The sequence below is a fragment of the Pyxicephalus adspersus genome, chromosome 10, assembly GCF_032062135.1.
Source record: "Pyxicephalus adspersus chromosome 10, UCB_Pads_2.0, whole genome shotgun sequence".
Taxonomy (NCBI): domain Eukaryota; kingdom Metazoa; phylum Chordata; class Amphibia; order Anura; family Pyxicephalidae; genus Pyxicephalus; species Pyxicephalus adspersus.
Genome location: NC_092867.1, coordinates 34,369,002 through 34,382,778, shown reverse-complemented (window position 1 = coordinate 34,382,778; position 13,777 = coordinate 34,369,002). Strand labels below are relative to the sequence as shown.

At 36.1% G+C, this 13,777-nt stretch overlaps 1 protein-coding gene across 8 annotated transcripts in view; it reads right to left on the bottom strand.

Moving 5' to 3' along the window:
• The window catches only part of PALD1 (phosphatase domain containing paladin 1), a 140,948-nt gene that overhangs the window by 42,853 nt on the left and 84,318 nt on the right, over window positions 1–13,777 (bottom strand). For all 8 annotated transcript variants that reach the window (XM_072423748.1, XM_072423747.1, XM_072423744.1 and 5 more), the window contains 6 exons: window positions 12,974–13,070; window positions 12,124–12,228; window positions 2,388–2,483; window positions 1,994–2,128; window positions 1,093–1,209; window positions 57–236 (listed from right to left, as the gene is read on the bottom strand). In XM_072423748.1, the coding sequence (XP_072279849.1) occupies window positions 57–236; window positions 1,093–1,209; window positions 1,994–2,128; window positions 2,388–2,483; window positions 12,124–12,228; window positions 12,974–13,070 (730 nt within the window). The remainder of the gene's footprint in view (window positions 1–56; window positions 237–1,092; window positions 1,210–1,993; window positions 2,129–2,387; window positions 2,484–12,123; window positions 12,229–12,973; window positions 13,071–13,777) is intronic.

Below are 13,777 nucleotides of genomic sequence, written 5' to 3'. Positions count from 1 at the left end.
ATCCACTTTTTCTTTAAATTATGTAAAAAGGCAAAACTTCTGTCACAGTGTCTTACCTCCAGCTGCTCTGGTGAATTAGCAGTTACTGTAATTTGCTGCTCCAAGTTGTCTGGTTCCCTTGGAGAGTAGATTTGTTCATTGCCTTCAAGTACAACATCTTCTCGAAGGTTCACCCACAGAATGTTGGAATATTTTCTCTTTGCATCAGTAAGATAGTTGAGGACACAACCTGTGGCCTGGTAGCAGAGGCAAAACATTTTGGTTATCTCAAAGCAAATATTAAAGAAGCTCAACATGCAGATCAGACCAAAGATTTTATCTTCGGTGCATCAGGAACTCCTAGGACTTCTACTTTAGACACAACCGCATAGCATCTTCAAAAAATGGGAGGTTTGGTAGTTCCTTGCATGTGGTTATATTATCTTGGCGCATAGCTAAAACACTTGGCCTGTTAGGCCACACCTAATAAGAATTCCCCTTCCTATGAAACATGTTATATTATTTTAATGGTAGTGACCCATTCCAAACTTTGGACACTAGTACATTTTTAAAAATACCTTTGGATTTCCTAATCGGGTAAAGCATATAATACTACCAAATTAGAAAGGCATTGGGACAAAGTAATATAATACATCAGCATGACATTAGATATTCTTCTATATTAGCCTTTACCAACCATGGTTCCATGAAATTCCAGGGTCTCTCCAGAAGTACTAGGGGTTCTTCAGAGGCTGATAGACCTCACATTTAATAATGCCTGCCTAGTTCTAGGCCACTATGACTTGTTAGAGGCAGCCGGAGCTGGTATTCTAGCCACCGCTATATCAGGGGCATCCTTTTCTTTGCCTACTGAGCCCCAATAAATTGGGTTAATCAGGTGTTTCTTCAGACCTGAAGAAATTTTAGTAAATTCTCAGAGGTAAAAAGAATGATCTACATAATAACCCCTTCACTTGTATTTTTAGACATCTAGGTCAGATTTTTATCGAATTTCACTTAAGATGCTGTATCTATAGCTTAGTTTAATTGTCAGAAGGTGGTGTCCTCCCTATCCCTCCAAGGCTAAATATCCAGCCAATTGTAGTACTGCACCTTGGAGTTTGGTTGAGCAGTGCCATAAATAGCCATTTTAGGAACCCGTCTGAAGTTGGCTACGTTCATTTCTTTCACTGTGCTTAGTACATCTGGTGAAAACCGATCATCCAACACCTGAAACATAGATCAGCTATAGTAAGTAAATAAATAAATAAAAAAACAGTTTGATCTCTAAGCATTTTTAGCCTGTCAAACATTTAGAATGCCCACTGTAGGAATTACTACTATCAATGTAAGCTCCATTTATGCTCAATTTTCATTAAGTGAAAACACCACTGTCCTGTACATAAACATAGAAAAACTGAAGCCTTGTTTACTGGAGATCATATAAACCAGACATATCGGACAAAATCATGCCTTTTGTCAAGCCATTATCACTCCTAAACGATTTACCTATTATATTTGATATAAGTGTGCTTAAATCAGCAAATATATTATACTGTATGTACTATCTACCCTATTTGTCCCCAAATGACTAAGGGGAGAATTTCTGTGTAGAAACCCTGACCAATGCAAAAGTTCAACTTTGCAAACAGAAAATGTAAAGAACAATTGTTAACAAATGTTAACAATAAGCAGATTTTAAACACAAAAAGTATACCATCAAAAAATGTTTGTTTTTTTAGGGGATATGTTCTACATTGTGCTCCCCCTTCTCCTGCCACTACTTTGCCAGCAAATCCAAGCTGTCATTTTTAGTTATGTAATAATAATTCTGTAACAGCGGCTGCTACAATGCCTATAAGTAATCTTCTAATGTTCTGTAGTTTTCCTTTATATAACTTTCCACAAAAAAATGGACTTGCTATGTGTTTGTACAAATGCAGAGATTTCTATGAATGGTCTCTATGTACCCTGCAAGATAATATGATGAAAAAAAAAAAAAGGGAAAACATACCAATACCCGAGTTCCTTTGGTTATTAACTCCCCTGATACAGTGAATTCTGATAAATTCATGCTTGCTTGAAGTCTGTAAATCCAAGGATGAGTACACATCCACCGACTAAAACTCAGTGCAAAAGCCAAGGGGTACTGAAATGCATGAACATACCGTCACAGAGAATGCAAACTACTACAAAATTAAAAATCAATGACAAATCGACAATATAATATTCGATCAGATACACGTGGATATAATTTTGTGCTTTATTTTTATTGATTTTGTGATACACACAAACAAAATATTTGACCCAATCTAACATAACATAATTACCATTTGAAATTATACAATTACATGCTGCTGGGATCAAAATAATTTTTTTTCCTAGTGTTATAACTAAGTTAGGATTACCTGCTCATGAAGATAGAAGTTGAAAGCTATTAGATAAAAGTAACGCTCAAGACTATTGAGGGTGCCTCTCAGGAAATATTCTTTGGTACTGCTTCCCTAAACGAAAGAAAATATAATACTGTAGTTATTATACAAGTACTGCACCAGCAAGACTTAGGTACATTTGCTAGGACTGACCTGTTTATAAAGTTTAACATTTGGATAATTATTGTAAGCAGATTTGTTATGGCTACTGGTACAGGTTTATTATGCTTGAAACATCAGACATGTTCACAAGGACACAATTCATGTACATGTTGGCATGAGACATACATATACAAACTTTATTTCTGTTATGTAAACATCTCTCCAAAGTTGTTGCAGAAATTGTTAAGACAATACAATTACATATACTAAGTAGGAAAAAGGAAAGCCAGAGCCAAACACCAGTATATTAATGACCTAGCTATAATAAATGTTGCATCAAGGGTAATTAATTACCCTACACAAAATACTAAGCTAATGAGTTATGATACCAAGAAGAAATCCAAATATGTGAAATACCCCTTTAAAATCTAAATAAATCCAACTAGCACTAAAGTGAGACTTTTGTTTGTTTAGAACGACCATCAATCTTAAATTACACTCAATGAGACTAATACAAGGTAAATGTCATTCTGCAAAAACATATGGCTTGATTTATTAAAGCTGTCCAAGACTGGAGTAGATACACTTTTAATCGGTGAAACTGGATGGTTTGGCAAACCTGGAATGGGTTTCCTAATTTGCTATGTGTAAGCAAATGTTTCCAATCTTGGACCAGATTCATTCCAGGTTTGCAGAATCACCCAGGTTAACTGATGAAAAGGTGTCTTCTCCAGTTTTGGACAGCTTAAATAAATTAGGCCCATAGAGTCACAGATCATACGGGTCCACAGGCCAGACCCTCCACTCACTGGTAATCTTGTCAGCCTATAGACCAGCCCATTCCCAAGCTTTTTAACATGGGGAAACCCTTAAAATAATGTTCATGTCTCCAGGAAACCCCCGTTATAATCATTATATTCGGAGTTCACAATACATTAGTGTAGTGGTCAGTGGGAGGAATGCCTCTGCTATTGCAAGTCACTGGGAAGAGGTCACCCTTACAGATAGCCAAAAAGGCCAATATTGGCATATAAACTGACCTGAGAGGCAAAAATTGCTCAAGGAACCTCAAACAACCTCTGGAGATTGAGGGTTAAGAACCTTGCTGTAGAATTTTGTAGGACTTTTTAGGAATGGAAAACATTTTAATTTCTACAGGGCGATAAGCATTATTCCACCTGCTTGCCCATTGCTAGAAAATAGATGGTCACTACTTATGAAAACGACTTTATCAAATATACAGTATATTGTACAACATAACCTTTATCAGAGCCGTTTAACCTTGTGTATTAGTACAATTTATTGATATAGACAGTAAGTACATGCCAGGACAACATCTTTCACTGTTTGCATAGGATGTGATTCATGTTCTGTAATGATTGCATTTTCATCCATTTATTGACTAGTGTTGTAAAAATGTTTGTTCATTTTTTTAAAACTAAAATATTATAATAAATTATATTTGATCTGGATTTAATCCATGCAGTAGCAAATTTATATTTCCAAACAATGCACTTAAAAGCTAAGATATATAAATGTTATTATATTTTTTTAATTCATTTTGCTCCGTTTCCCTGTGTTTATAGTTATAGCAACTCAAGCATTTGGTGTAAAAATGCCATGTATGCCTAAATTCCTAAACATGAATTAGCAAAATTGCTCAAAAATTTACATCATCTGTACCCCGGAATCTTTTTCTACCAGCAGTATATACTGAAATGCAAAAGGAAAATTTGTCCACCAAGACAGAGCTTGCCCTCAAACGTGTTTGAAAATATGGCAAATTAAGCTAGAGAGCCTGAATCCTGCACCCACCCTGTTATTTGTAACATTTTTTAAAGGGTCAAGAAAAATAAAAATGTCTGCATGATAAATGGCAATGTTTGTAAAAAGGGCTCCAGAACACAGCGTTATATAGGATTAAAATTAACTCATTCTTTATGGTGGATACGGATTGCCTAAAACAAATGTTTGTTTACTGTTCCAGGTCCTTTGGAGTCATGAAGAAAAAAGGGCAGAGAGGGGAATGCGGATGTTAACCTGCAATTTTTACCAAAGAAAACTCATTGCAAAGCAATAGAAAAAAATGGACTGGTACTAATCATCAGGAAAAATCTAAAATTAAATAAACTCTATGTGAATTATAATTAAATAGAGAATGACACTTTTAGGATTTAGATTTTATAAACATATGTGACAATTATTAAAATAAGGGGGCTAAATCAGTCTCTCCAAGCTGTTAGTATGCTTTTTAAAGTTACAAGACTGCAAGAAAGGAGCACAAAGTATTCAGTTACTCTCATGTGTAAGACAACACAATCACATTTTACAGATTTTTCACAGAATATTTTCACATATGATTTCCTTCCATCCTATAAATCCTAAAAGGGTTAAGGTGTTCAGAAGGACGCCTGCTAGATTGGGGCTGCTTATAAAAGTCTTGCTCCTTCCTGATGTAAATCTTGTGTGTTTAAAAATGTTATTACTAATGTGAGCTGTGAATAAACAGATATGGGGATACAATTTATGGTCAAGTCAAAGTAATTTTCCACTGTCACCAATAACATGCAATGTTCTCCCTGCAGGCCCATTCCCAAACAGAAAACCGGTCACAGCAACATTTTACAGCAGAATCTGCTAGGTGTTAAGGGGTTATTGAGAAAATATCTGGAAATTAAGGGACTCTGGTGAGGCTGAAATATTTTGTTGCTAACAGTTTTGACAAAACATCTTGCTTCTCATGGTAACAATTACCTAAAATAGCACACAAGGCAAACAGCAGATTGGAGGCTAAACTGTTGATTTTAGGCTTATTCTGACAATTGTGTATCTGTGCATCGCTCTTAGAATTTATCACTAACCTTATATCAGTATGCAAGCTTTCCCATAGTCTTCAAGATTATATGTGACAACAACCTAGATCTAGATAATTGCAAGATCTAAAAAAAGGTAAAATGCTCAAAAAAGTAAAAACACTTATCCAAGACTGGCTACCATCCTGTTTTTTTAGGTGAAGGTGATAATAACACAGGTTGATTAGTGTTCACTCAGATTCAGAATTTTCCACGAACTTGCCCCAGCAACTATTGCAGGACCTCAATGAGAAAAACAACTGTCACTAGTTCAGCCACCGATGCCACATACTGTATTACCCAGGCAGTTTGGATAGGGGATAAACTGTCCTTTGCTTTCCCAAAAGTTACAGCTCCATTTGGCCAGTTTTCTGTAGTAATAGTGGGCTGTAGAGAAAGCAGATATTTAACTTGCCAACCATCAAAACTGCTTTGCTCTTTGGAAGCATAATCTTTAAGTCACATTGCATCCACTGGCCGATCTCCAAACCTGCTGCCACCTCTTACCCAGTCTAACGATATATAGATATATGTATCTGGCCATCCGAAGTATCTAAAATAATGTGATTCAACAGATCAGGTTACCTTCATTTGCTCTTTAGACATCCAAACTGCAAACAAGGGTAAGCACGGGCATTCATATTGATCTGCGGCTACACAGCTGCAAATCACTGTGCATTCTGACACTTTTCTCTCATGCCTAGCATTAGGTTTTTCAACATTTTGTGCTACAGTAGCTCTGCTGCGGAATTAAAACAGAACAGCTATCTCAACATAGGTCAATGAGCTGTGGACGTACATGACCCATTTCATCAATTGTCCTTCCTTGGATCACTTTTGGTGGGTACCAAGCACTGCATTACAGAAACACACCCCATGATCTGACATCTTGGCATGTATTGACGGTTTTCTGTGAATAATTTTAAAACTATGCTAAAAGAATCAAACACATTTACCTGCATGATGTTACAGTGTTTTGGGAAATTTGTCTACAGGTGCTTCCATAGGTTACCAGCAGGTGTCACTTCAATGCCTTGGACTGGTATGCTGCTGCTGGCTGCTAGTACTCTATTTCTCCCTTCCTCCCACTCAATTAGATGCATTAGTGTTCTGTGAACTTTGTGCTTTGCTCTGGCACTGCATACTGCATGTTATCTGGTATCTTCCCTTGTGTTGCTCCACATATGTCACTTTTTCTCCTCGTCTAACATTATGCTTTTAAATCTAAGATGAGGGCTTGCAAGTGCCACTTGTGACGCACATATAGGTGCTTGAAAGGTTGTTAAGAGTAAGGGATGCCTTGTGGACTTTCTGTAGAGAAAACTGAATCTGAAACGATGAGACGCATTGCATCTACTGATAACATGCCTTGTATGTCTGTAAATCTTGCCTTGTACAGCATTAAGCCTCAATAGATATTTTGGATATATTGTTTGCCCAAGACCTTGTATACAGTAGTCTTCTGCATATGTTACTATTATTCTTGATTCTGCAGTTCTGTATTTTATTACAGTGCAGCTTACTAGTCTTTTAGATGTAGTGGCTGCAATTTTTGTGATTTTCCTGTTGGCAACACACTTCCCGTCCTAGAATGACTCACTGCACTGTATCAATAAGGACATAGTGCTGTCACCTCATTCTGCTCTTCCAATTGAGACAACACTTCCCTCTCTCCTATGTCTACTACAGAGAAATGGGTTGTTTTGCAGTTTATAAAGAACAGATTACATAAATTATCTGATTACAATATTTGGGATTTTAGTTCACTGAACAGAAAGTTTCAAGAATATACAATTTTGCAAGGTGAACAGGCATTTTTCTGTGTTAGCCAAAGATTTATTAAGTCTGAAAAAAGCAGAATTGCAACCACTACATATTAGGACTTGAAAACTGTAATGTATTACATGTTTGTTCTTGGGATTTTATATACTTGAAATAGTTATACTTAGTGTGGACTTAGATATGTAAGAATTTTATTTGTCTTTTACTCAACATTTATGTATCCTTGCCTGTCTCTAACCTTTAGTATTAGGAGTCAGAGGTCACTCTGATGTTTGATGGTTGCAGCTTCTGGAAATGCATTATGTTCAGTACACACTTGCATATACTGCTTGTTGACTGAAATGATTGTTAGTGATCATTTTTAGTGGTCAGTTGACAATGGTTGTACAAACATTCTGCTTGCCTCCGCTGAGAAGCCTGTTCTTCTCTATGAAGAGGGCAGAGAGATTAATATACAATAGTAAAAAGATGGCGTTAGCTAGTAATCTAACAATAGCTACAATCTCAACAAAGTCAGAGGAGACAGTACACAATGTAGATTTCCTAATTAGATTATCACGACTGATCATTTTGGGCTACAAAAGTCTAATGTTTGTACTGACCCCAACACTTTCAAGTTACAGTGTTCCTTAGACTACATACACACGTGCAATAAATGTGAAAGATCGTTTCCAATGACAAATGACTGCACAATGCATGAACGAGTACTGTACAAACAGCACCATTCTGCTCTATGGAGAGGGAGGGAGGAGAATGATGGAGTGGCACCCTGCTGCTCTCTCTCCTCTTCACTTGCATTACCATTCTTTATCGCCCATCGGTGGTGGATTCACCAGGACGGTCCTTCGGACGGTGGACGACGAGCACTGTACACACATAAGATTCCCATCCGATATTGGCCCTGAGCAGATATCGGACGAGAACCATTGCACCTGTGTACGTAGCCCAAGTTAAAAGAAATGTAAACAACTTCGGGGTTCTTTATATTTAATACACCCCAATCAACAGCTAGGAGATAGAAGCTGTGGGGTTAGATTGTTGAGAATATTAGCGTCAGGTGGTCTGAGAACTCGGACCCTTGATTCTCACACTTAGAAATTATGCTAAACAGAGGGCAACAAATGTTTTTTTCTTTCAGATGTATAGGGAAACAAACACTTTAAAGAGATCACCGAAAGTTATCTTTGATATTACTGCCAGTTAAAATCTTTTCCTTGCCAGCCCCCACACAGTCCAACCATATATACTTCTATTGGTCCGACTCCTGATATAGGAGAAATTTGTGAGTCAGCTCCATGGAAGTCTACTAGGATTGACTGCACATGGCAAGTTCATGGTAAAGGAAAGGTATACATTGGTGGTGGTGGTGGTGGTGGTGGTCCAAAAGGATAACTTTATAGCCTCAAGTATGAACATTTTTATTTTCCAATATCTTTAGGGTTCCCAGTGTTGAAAACTAAAGTATTATGGAAAATAAAAGCCACTAACAGGTTGTGTTTTACTGTTTCTTGCTGTGACCCTAGCTGGAAATATGAACTTTTGGGTGCAAAATTAAAACTATAACAGTTTACAAAAGCCCAAGGTAAGTTCGAGAGGTACTGCAACAGCAAAAGTGATGCTGATTATAAATCTAAAATTTAAATAATAATATAAAAAGCAATGATGATGGCAATGTTTACAAAAGCATTTTATCATAAGACTTGGCTTTCTTAATACTCATTTGTTCAGCAAAAACATATTGCTGAGAAACAGTAAAGTTGTATACAAACCAAACTATTAACCTCCCAACCGTTAAGCCAGAACTTTTCCGTGCTAAAAAAAGTTGCAATTATTGTTAACCCCGAACTATTGCCCGCTAACCCCGAGTTTGTATTCAATCTAATACAAAATGAGAGCTTGAATTTTGTTCTCATTTTGTATTGGATTGAATACAAAGTCCTGCATCCAATCCAATACAAAATAATAGAAAATATATTTATGTGGTTTTGTCTATAGGTATGTGACGTTGAAAAATATATTACTATACAGTATACCGAATTATCGCATTTTCAGTATTTTTCATTTATTTATGTATTCTTGTTTAAGCTGAATTTTGTGTTTTTCCTTTAATTTTAATTAATAATAAATAATAATAATTAAGTATTATTTTTTTTTTTACATGATTGTGTGTTTCAAACATTTTTTATATTCATTATATCTACTAGACCCCTATTCGGACATATTTCTGTAAGTTACAGGTCTACAATTTAAAAAAAAAAAATTTCATGAAAACCTGTAACACTTTTGGTACAAAAATCTAGACATCAGTGTAACGCCCAGGTGGTTAAGTAATGTACGTTTACATGATTTATGTACAATTAAATAATTAGGCCTACAACAGCAAACACAGTAGCCCCTTTAGTTTACATGGTCCATTTGGTAATGTTTTTATTCTACATTTTTTATTCTAACATGGCATATCAAGTTATAGCTTGGCAAATTTGAGATATGTTCATTGTTCCATGCCACTGGTATCAGAACAACTGCCTTGCTGATCATATGAGCATATCAAAAACAGAATCTAACGGTTTCTGTATTATCATGTGCTTCCTGTAAGAATGACAAATGATGCTTATCCATTAGATAATCTGCAAGGGGCTTGTAAATCATGTGACATCTTCTTCAAATACACCAAGTCTGGTAAAAGTCCCAATTAATGAGGCACAAAGACTGAATGTTCCAGTTACTCTTTTTTGACAGAAACATGCAGAAAGACATATCTCCATGACAGTGCTCTGTTGGAATGAACATTGAATTCCTGATGTTTCCTGAATGTGAAACACTGCGAGGCTGCCAGTCTTTTTTAGCATCTCTACAAAAACTTGTCACCAAGACACATTTGAAGCGTACTAAATACACCTTCCTGACAATGTTTACATCAACTCTGTCCTGTTTATACAGCAAGATCAGATTGTTATGAATCAGAAAAAACACAGTTTCCTTCCTTTTTAAACTAACAGCTCATAAGCTGCCAGAAAAGCTTGCAATGTGTACTGCGCAGTTAGAAGATGTGGAGGTGGACTTTTGTTTAGTTGTGGGGAAGAAGACACCTGGCTGAGTAATCGCAATCACTTCCATAACAGAGGGTTGTTAAAACACACCCTGAAACACTGTCACCTTCAATGATAAAATTCAGGGAAAATTAAAGGAATACATTATTACCCAACAGCAGTGAAGCGTAAGTATTTTAAAGGCTGAGTCATGTGTGACGGTCACTGAGGGAATAACGTAAGCTGCTATTACTGAACTATTGTTTGAGAATGCGTGTCCTGGCATTCATTCCGATAGTCTGACTATTTGACGTTGTCCGCATTATCAACATGGAACAAGTAGACATTTAGGTACCTCTGAAACTTAGTTACAGCATGCTTGTTCCAGGACTCTGATTGAAGCATTTTTCAGAACAGTGGCTTGCAGCAGCAGACTCCATGCTTCTCTCATGACAAAGATACTTTCCCATAACACGAGTATTCCTAAGAATTATTTTATCCTTACCTCTCAGATACAGATGTGTGTGTGGTTATCACTTTCATATTGCTACTGCCAGAGCCTAAATATCACGCTAATGTATGACTATAAGGTCCCCATTGAGACTGACCTGTTTCCTGGGTGAGCTTTCTTATATGACAGTTGTAAGTGTAGAGAAGAGAATTCCTGATATCTGAGGATTTAAGAGATTTACCCAGACTCTCTATCCTGCTGCCAGCATTTTACCAGACAAGTGAGAGGAACTATCCTACAGCAACAGAGACATAATTATGATTCTTTTTGATAAAAGTTTATTACCCCATAAAAACTCCTGTCAGTTTTTATTTTTTTGGAGGGGGCAATACGTTCTTATGTCACATATAGGCAGAATTATGCATCCTCATGTTACATGTGCCATTTTCTTGTACATAGTCTATAGATTTTTTGATATTACCACATAACACAGAGGAACTTGCACGTGAGCTCATTGCAAATTTAGAGTTAAAACTATTTTTAGTGCAAAACAATGAAGACACTCTTCATTGGAACGCATCCAGGATTGGATGTGTTTGGGGTCCATTTTGGTCTGATGAAGGCATTTTTCTTCCCTATTCACTCCTTTACTTAAAGAGGAACTAGGCGCAAGATCAGGTGATGTAGAATGAAAATAAAAAAATTGCCGATTTCACTGGGTAAGATTAGCAAATTTTTCTCTTTCAGCAAAAAGGCTCCTTCTGGCATTGCCTAATATGCTCCAGCATGCGTAGAAGGGGCACCCAAGAACCCCCGGGGATGCCTGACGTAGGTATCCCGGGAGGCTTTGCAGCCCCATGCATTCTGACCGCCTAAAAAAAAAAAGGATGTTGCACCATATAAAAAACAAACAAAAAAAAAATTATTTTTACCCTACATAAAGGGGTTCTCTACCCTTTTATGTAAAGTGAAAATTCTGAGTATGGGTACGCTTTAATTTGAAATGTCATTTTTGTGGTCGGTTTTTAAAAGGTTGACTAAACTGGATTTGTGGACTCAGCATCTTAGTTGCATTCAGTCATTATGAGGTTGGCATCAAGCACTGGTTGTGATTATTGGCTTAAGGTTTCATGTAAGCACATTTGGTTGTTTCATTTAGATTAAGACTTTGTTTTGGATGAATATTCTATTTAAGGAACTTCATCAAAGTTTGAGGAGACATGCTGATATATTGTAAACTATTGAATAGTTTTATATATTACTAGTGCCAGTTTTAACACTAGATTTTTTATTTACTATCAGACATTCAGAATATTGCATAATGTTCTCTTTAAATACTACCAAAAAATTTGGTAAAAAGGTCTACTTTATTGAAGTGATAAAAGAAAATTTAAGTGTATGCTTGCAACATGAACAAGTTCAGACCCATGTTGAAAAAGAAAGTGAAAAAAGTTGACTAAACTTCATACACATTTACTTCAGAAAAATAACAATACCTGAATTTGGTAGTCTTCACCAATGCCCTCCAGCTTCTTCTTGAATTCATTTATGGCTGATTTGATATCATGCATTTCAGAACATAAAGCAATAGCATGGTCTACCTGTGGCAGGAACATCAATATCATCAATATCTATTCAGATGTTACACAATAAATGTTCTCATAATCATATAAGTATCATTGCCCAGACCGGCCTATTTTGCCAGGGTGATCCCATTTTATAGCTCCCAGCGGAATCTGCCAGCCAAATTCCATTGAAACTAAAGTCTGCCCACACTTCTCCAATCTCCATAGCACATGCTTATGACAAACATACCCAGCAAATGTATGCAACTGTAATAAATAGTTGGATAATTAAGGTCCAATCACAAATCTAGGACAGTGGGGAGATTGTTAAAAGAATAGGTTGGGTAAAAGTGTCAAAACAGATTTGGACACATTAGTGTAATAAATGCATGGAAGATAATTGAACAGCTTTAAAATAGGTGGAATTCTGAAAATGCATATATTACAGAAAAAAATGTCAGCATGATGGCTTTTTTTATTGCTCCTTAAAGCAGAACTTAACCCCCAGCCATTTTGACTGTCCTAACTTTTCATTCCTGGTAACCTCAAGGGAAGCCAGGATGTGCAGTAAAATTAGCAAGCAGGCAGATGAGTATTTTTTTATTGCAGAAGGGATATCACCTGTCTATTTCTGCAAAATAACCACGCCTAGTCCCAGGTTTTAAAGTGGAACTTTAATTCCACTTTAATGTGAGTGTAACAATACCATATCAAATCTGAAGGGCATCTGCCCAAAAATCTTGTATTAAAAAATTTTAGCCATTACAAATTATAAATTTACCTCTGCAACAATTTTCTCTCCATCTGGTACCATATTGATGAAGTTCTGTATGACTTGGAAATGTTCCTTTGGTAAATCATTTGTGCTCTGGGTGGCGCTGTAACAGAAGTTATTGTAAATAGGGATTAGTCAATAAGCATTTTGCAATGTGAATTCTTCTTAACTCAATGGAATACAATAGAAAAATTTTTACTGTAACATTTTGTAAAAATCGACAGATTTAACACTGTACTGTACTGTACAACCAATTTTTAAACCTTCAGGGGTTTTCATTTTTGCACTATACTACATTTGAGCTACAGAGAAGTAAATTCATGAATTAAAAGCACTTTCTTACAAAAATTTTGTTTAAAAAAAAAAAGGATTAACTATTTTTGTTTTATTTGCCGTGTGGGGAATAATCTTTTGCTACATGTCATTTGATATTTGTATCCGTTTAGAAAAATAAAAAGAAACACAAAGTAGGTTTAAAGTTTATTGCATTTAACAACAAAATGCACTTCAAGACTCTAAAAATAAATCCTCAGTGAATATATAGGCATACCAATTATTGGAGTAACATTGCCTACTTGAAATAATTAGAAGGAAGCCAAGTGACTTCTCCTGCCAAATTACACTTGTAAGAAATATTATTAAGGATCTAGAAGACATATTACTATAGTAACATAGTAAGTAGCTCTTGTCTGCAAGCTTCACTATGTAAATAAATCTGATTTACATTATTGTCAAATTCAAAAGGAATCTAAAATATGTGTTACATCTATGTGATTACCAGATGTACCGTATTTAAGCAAGATTCCACTG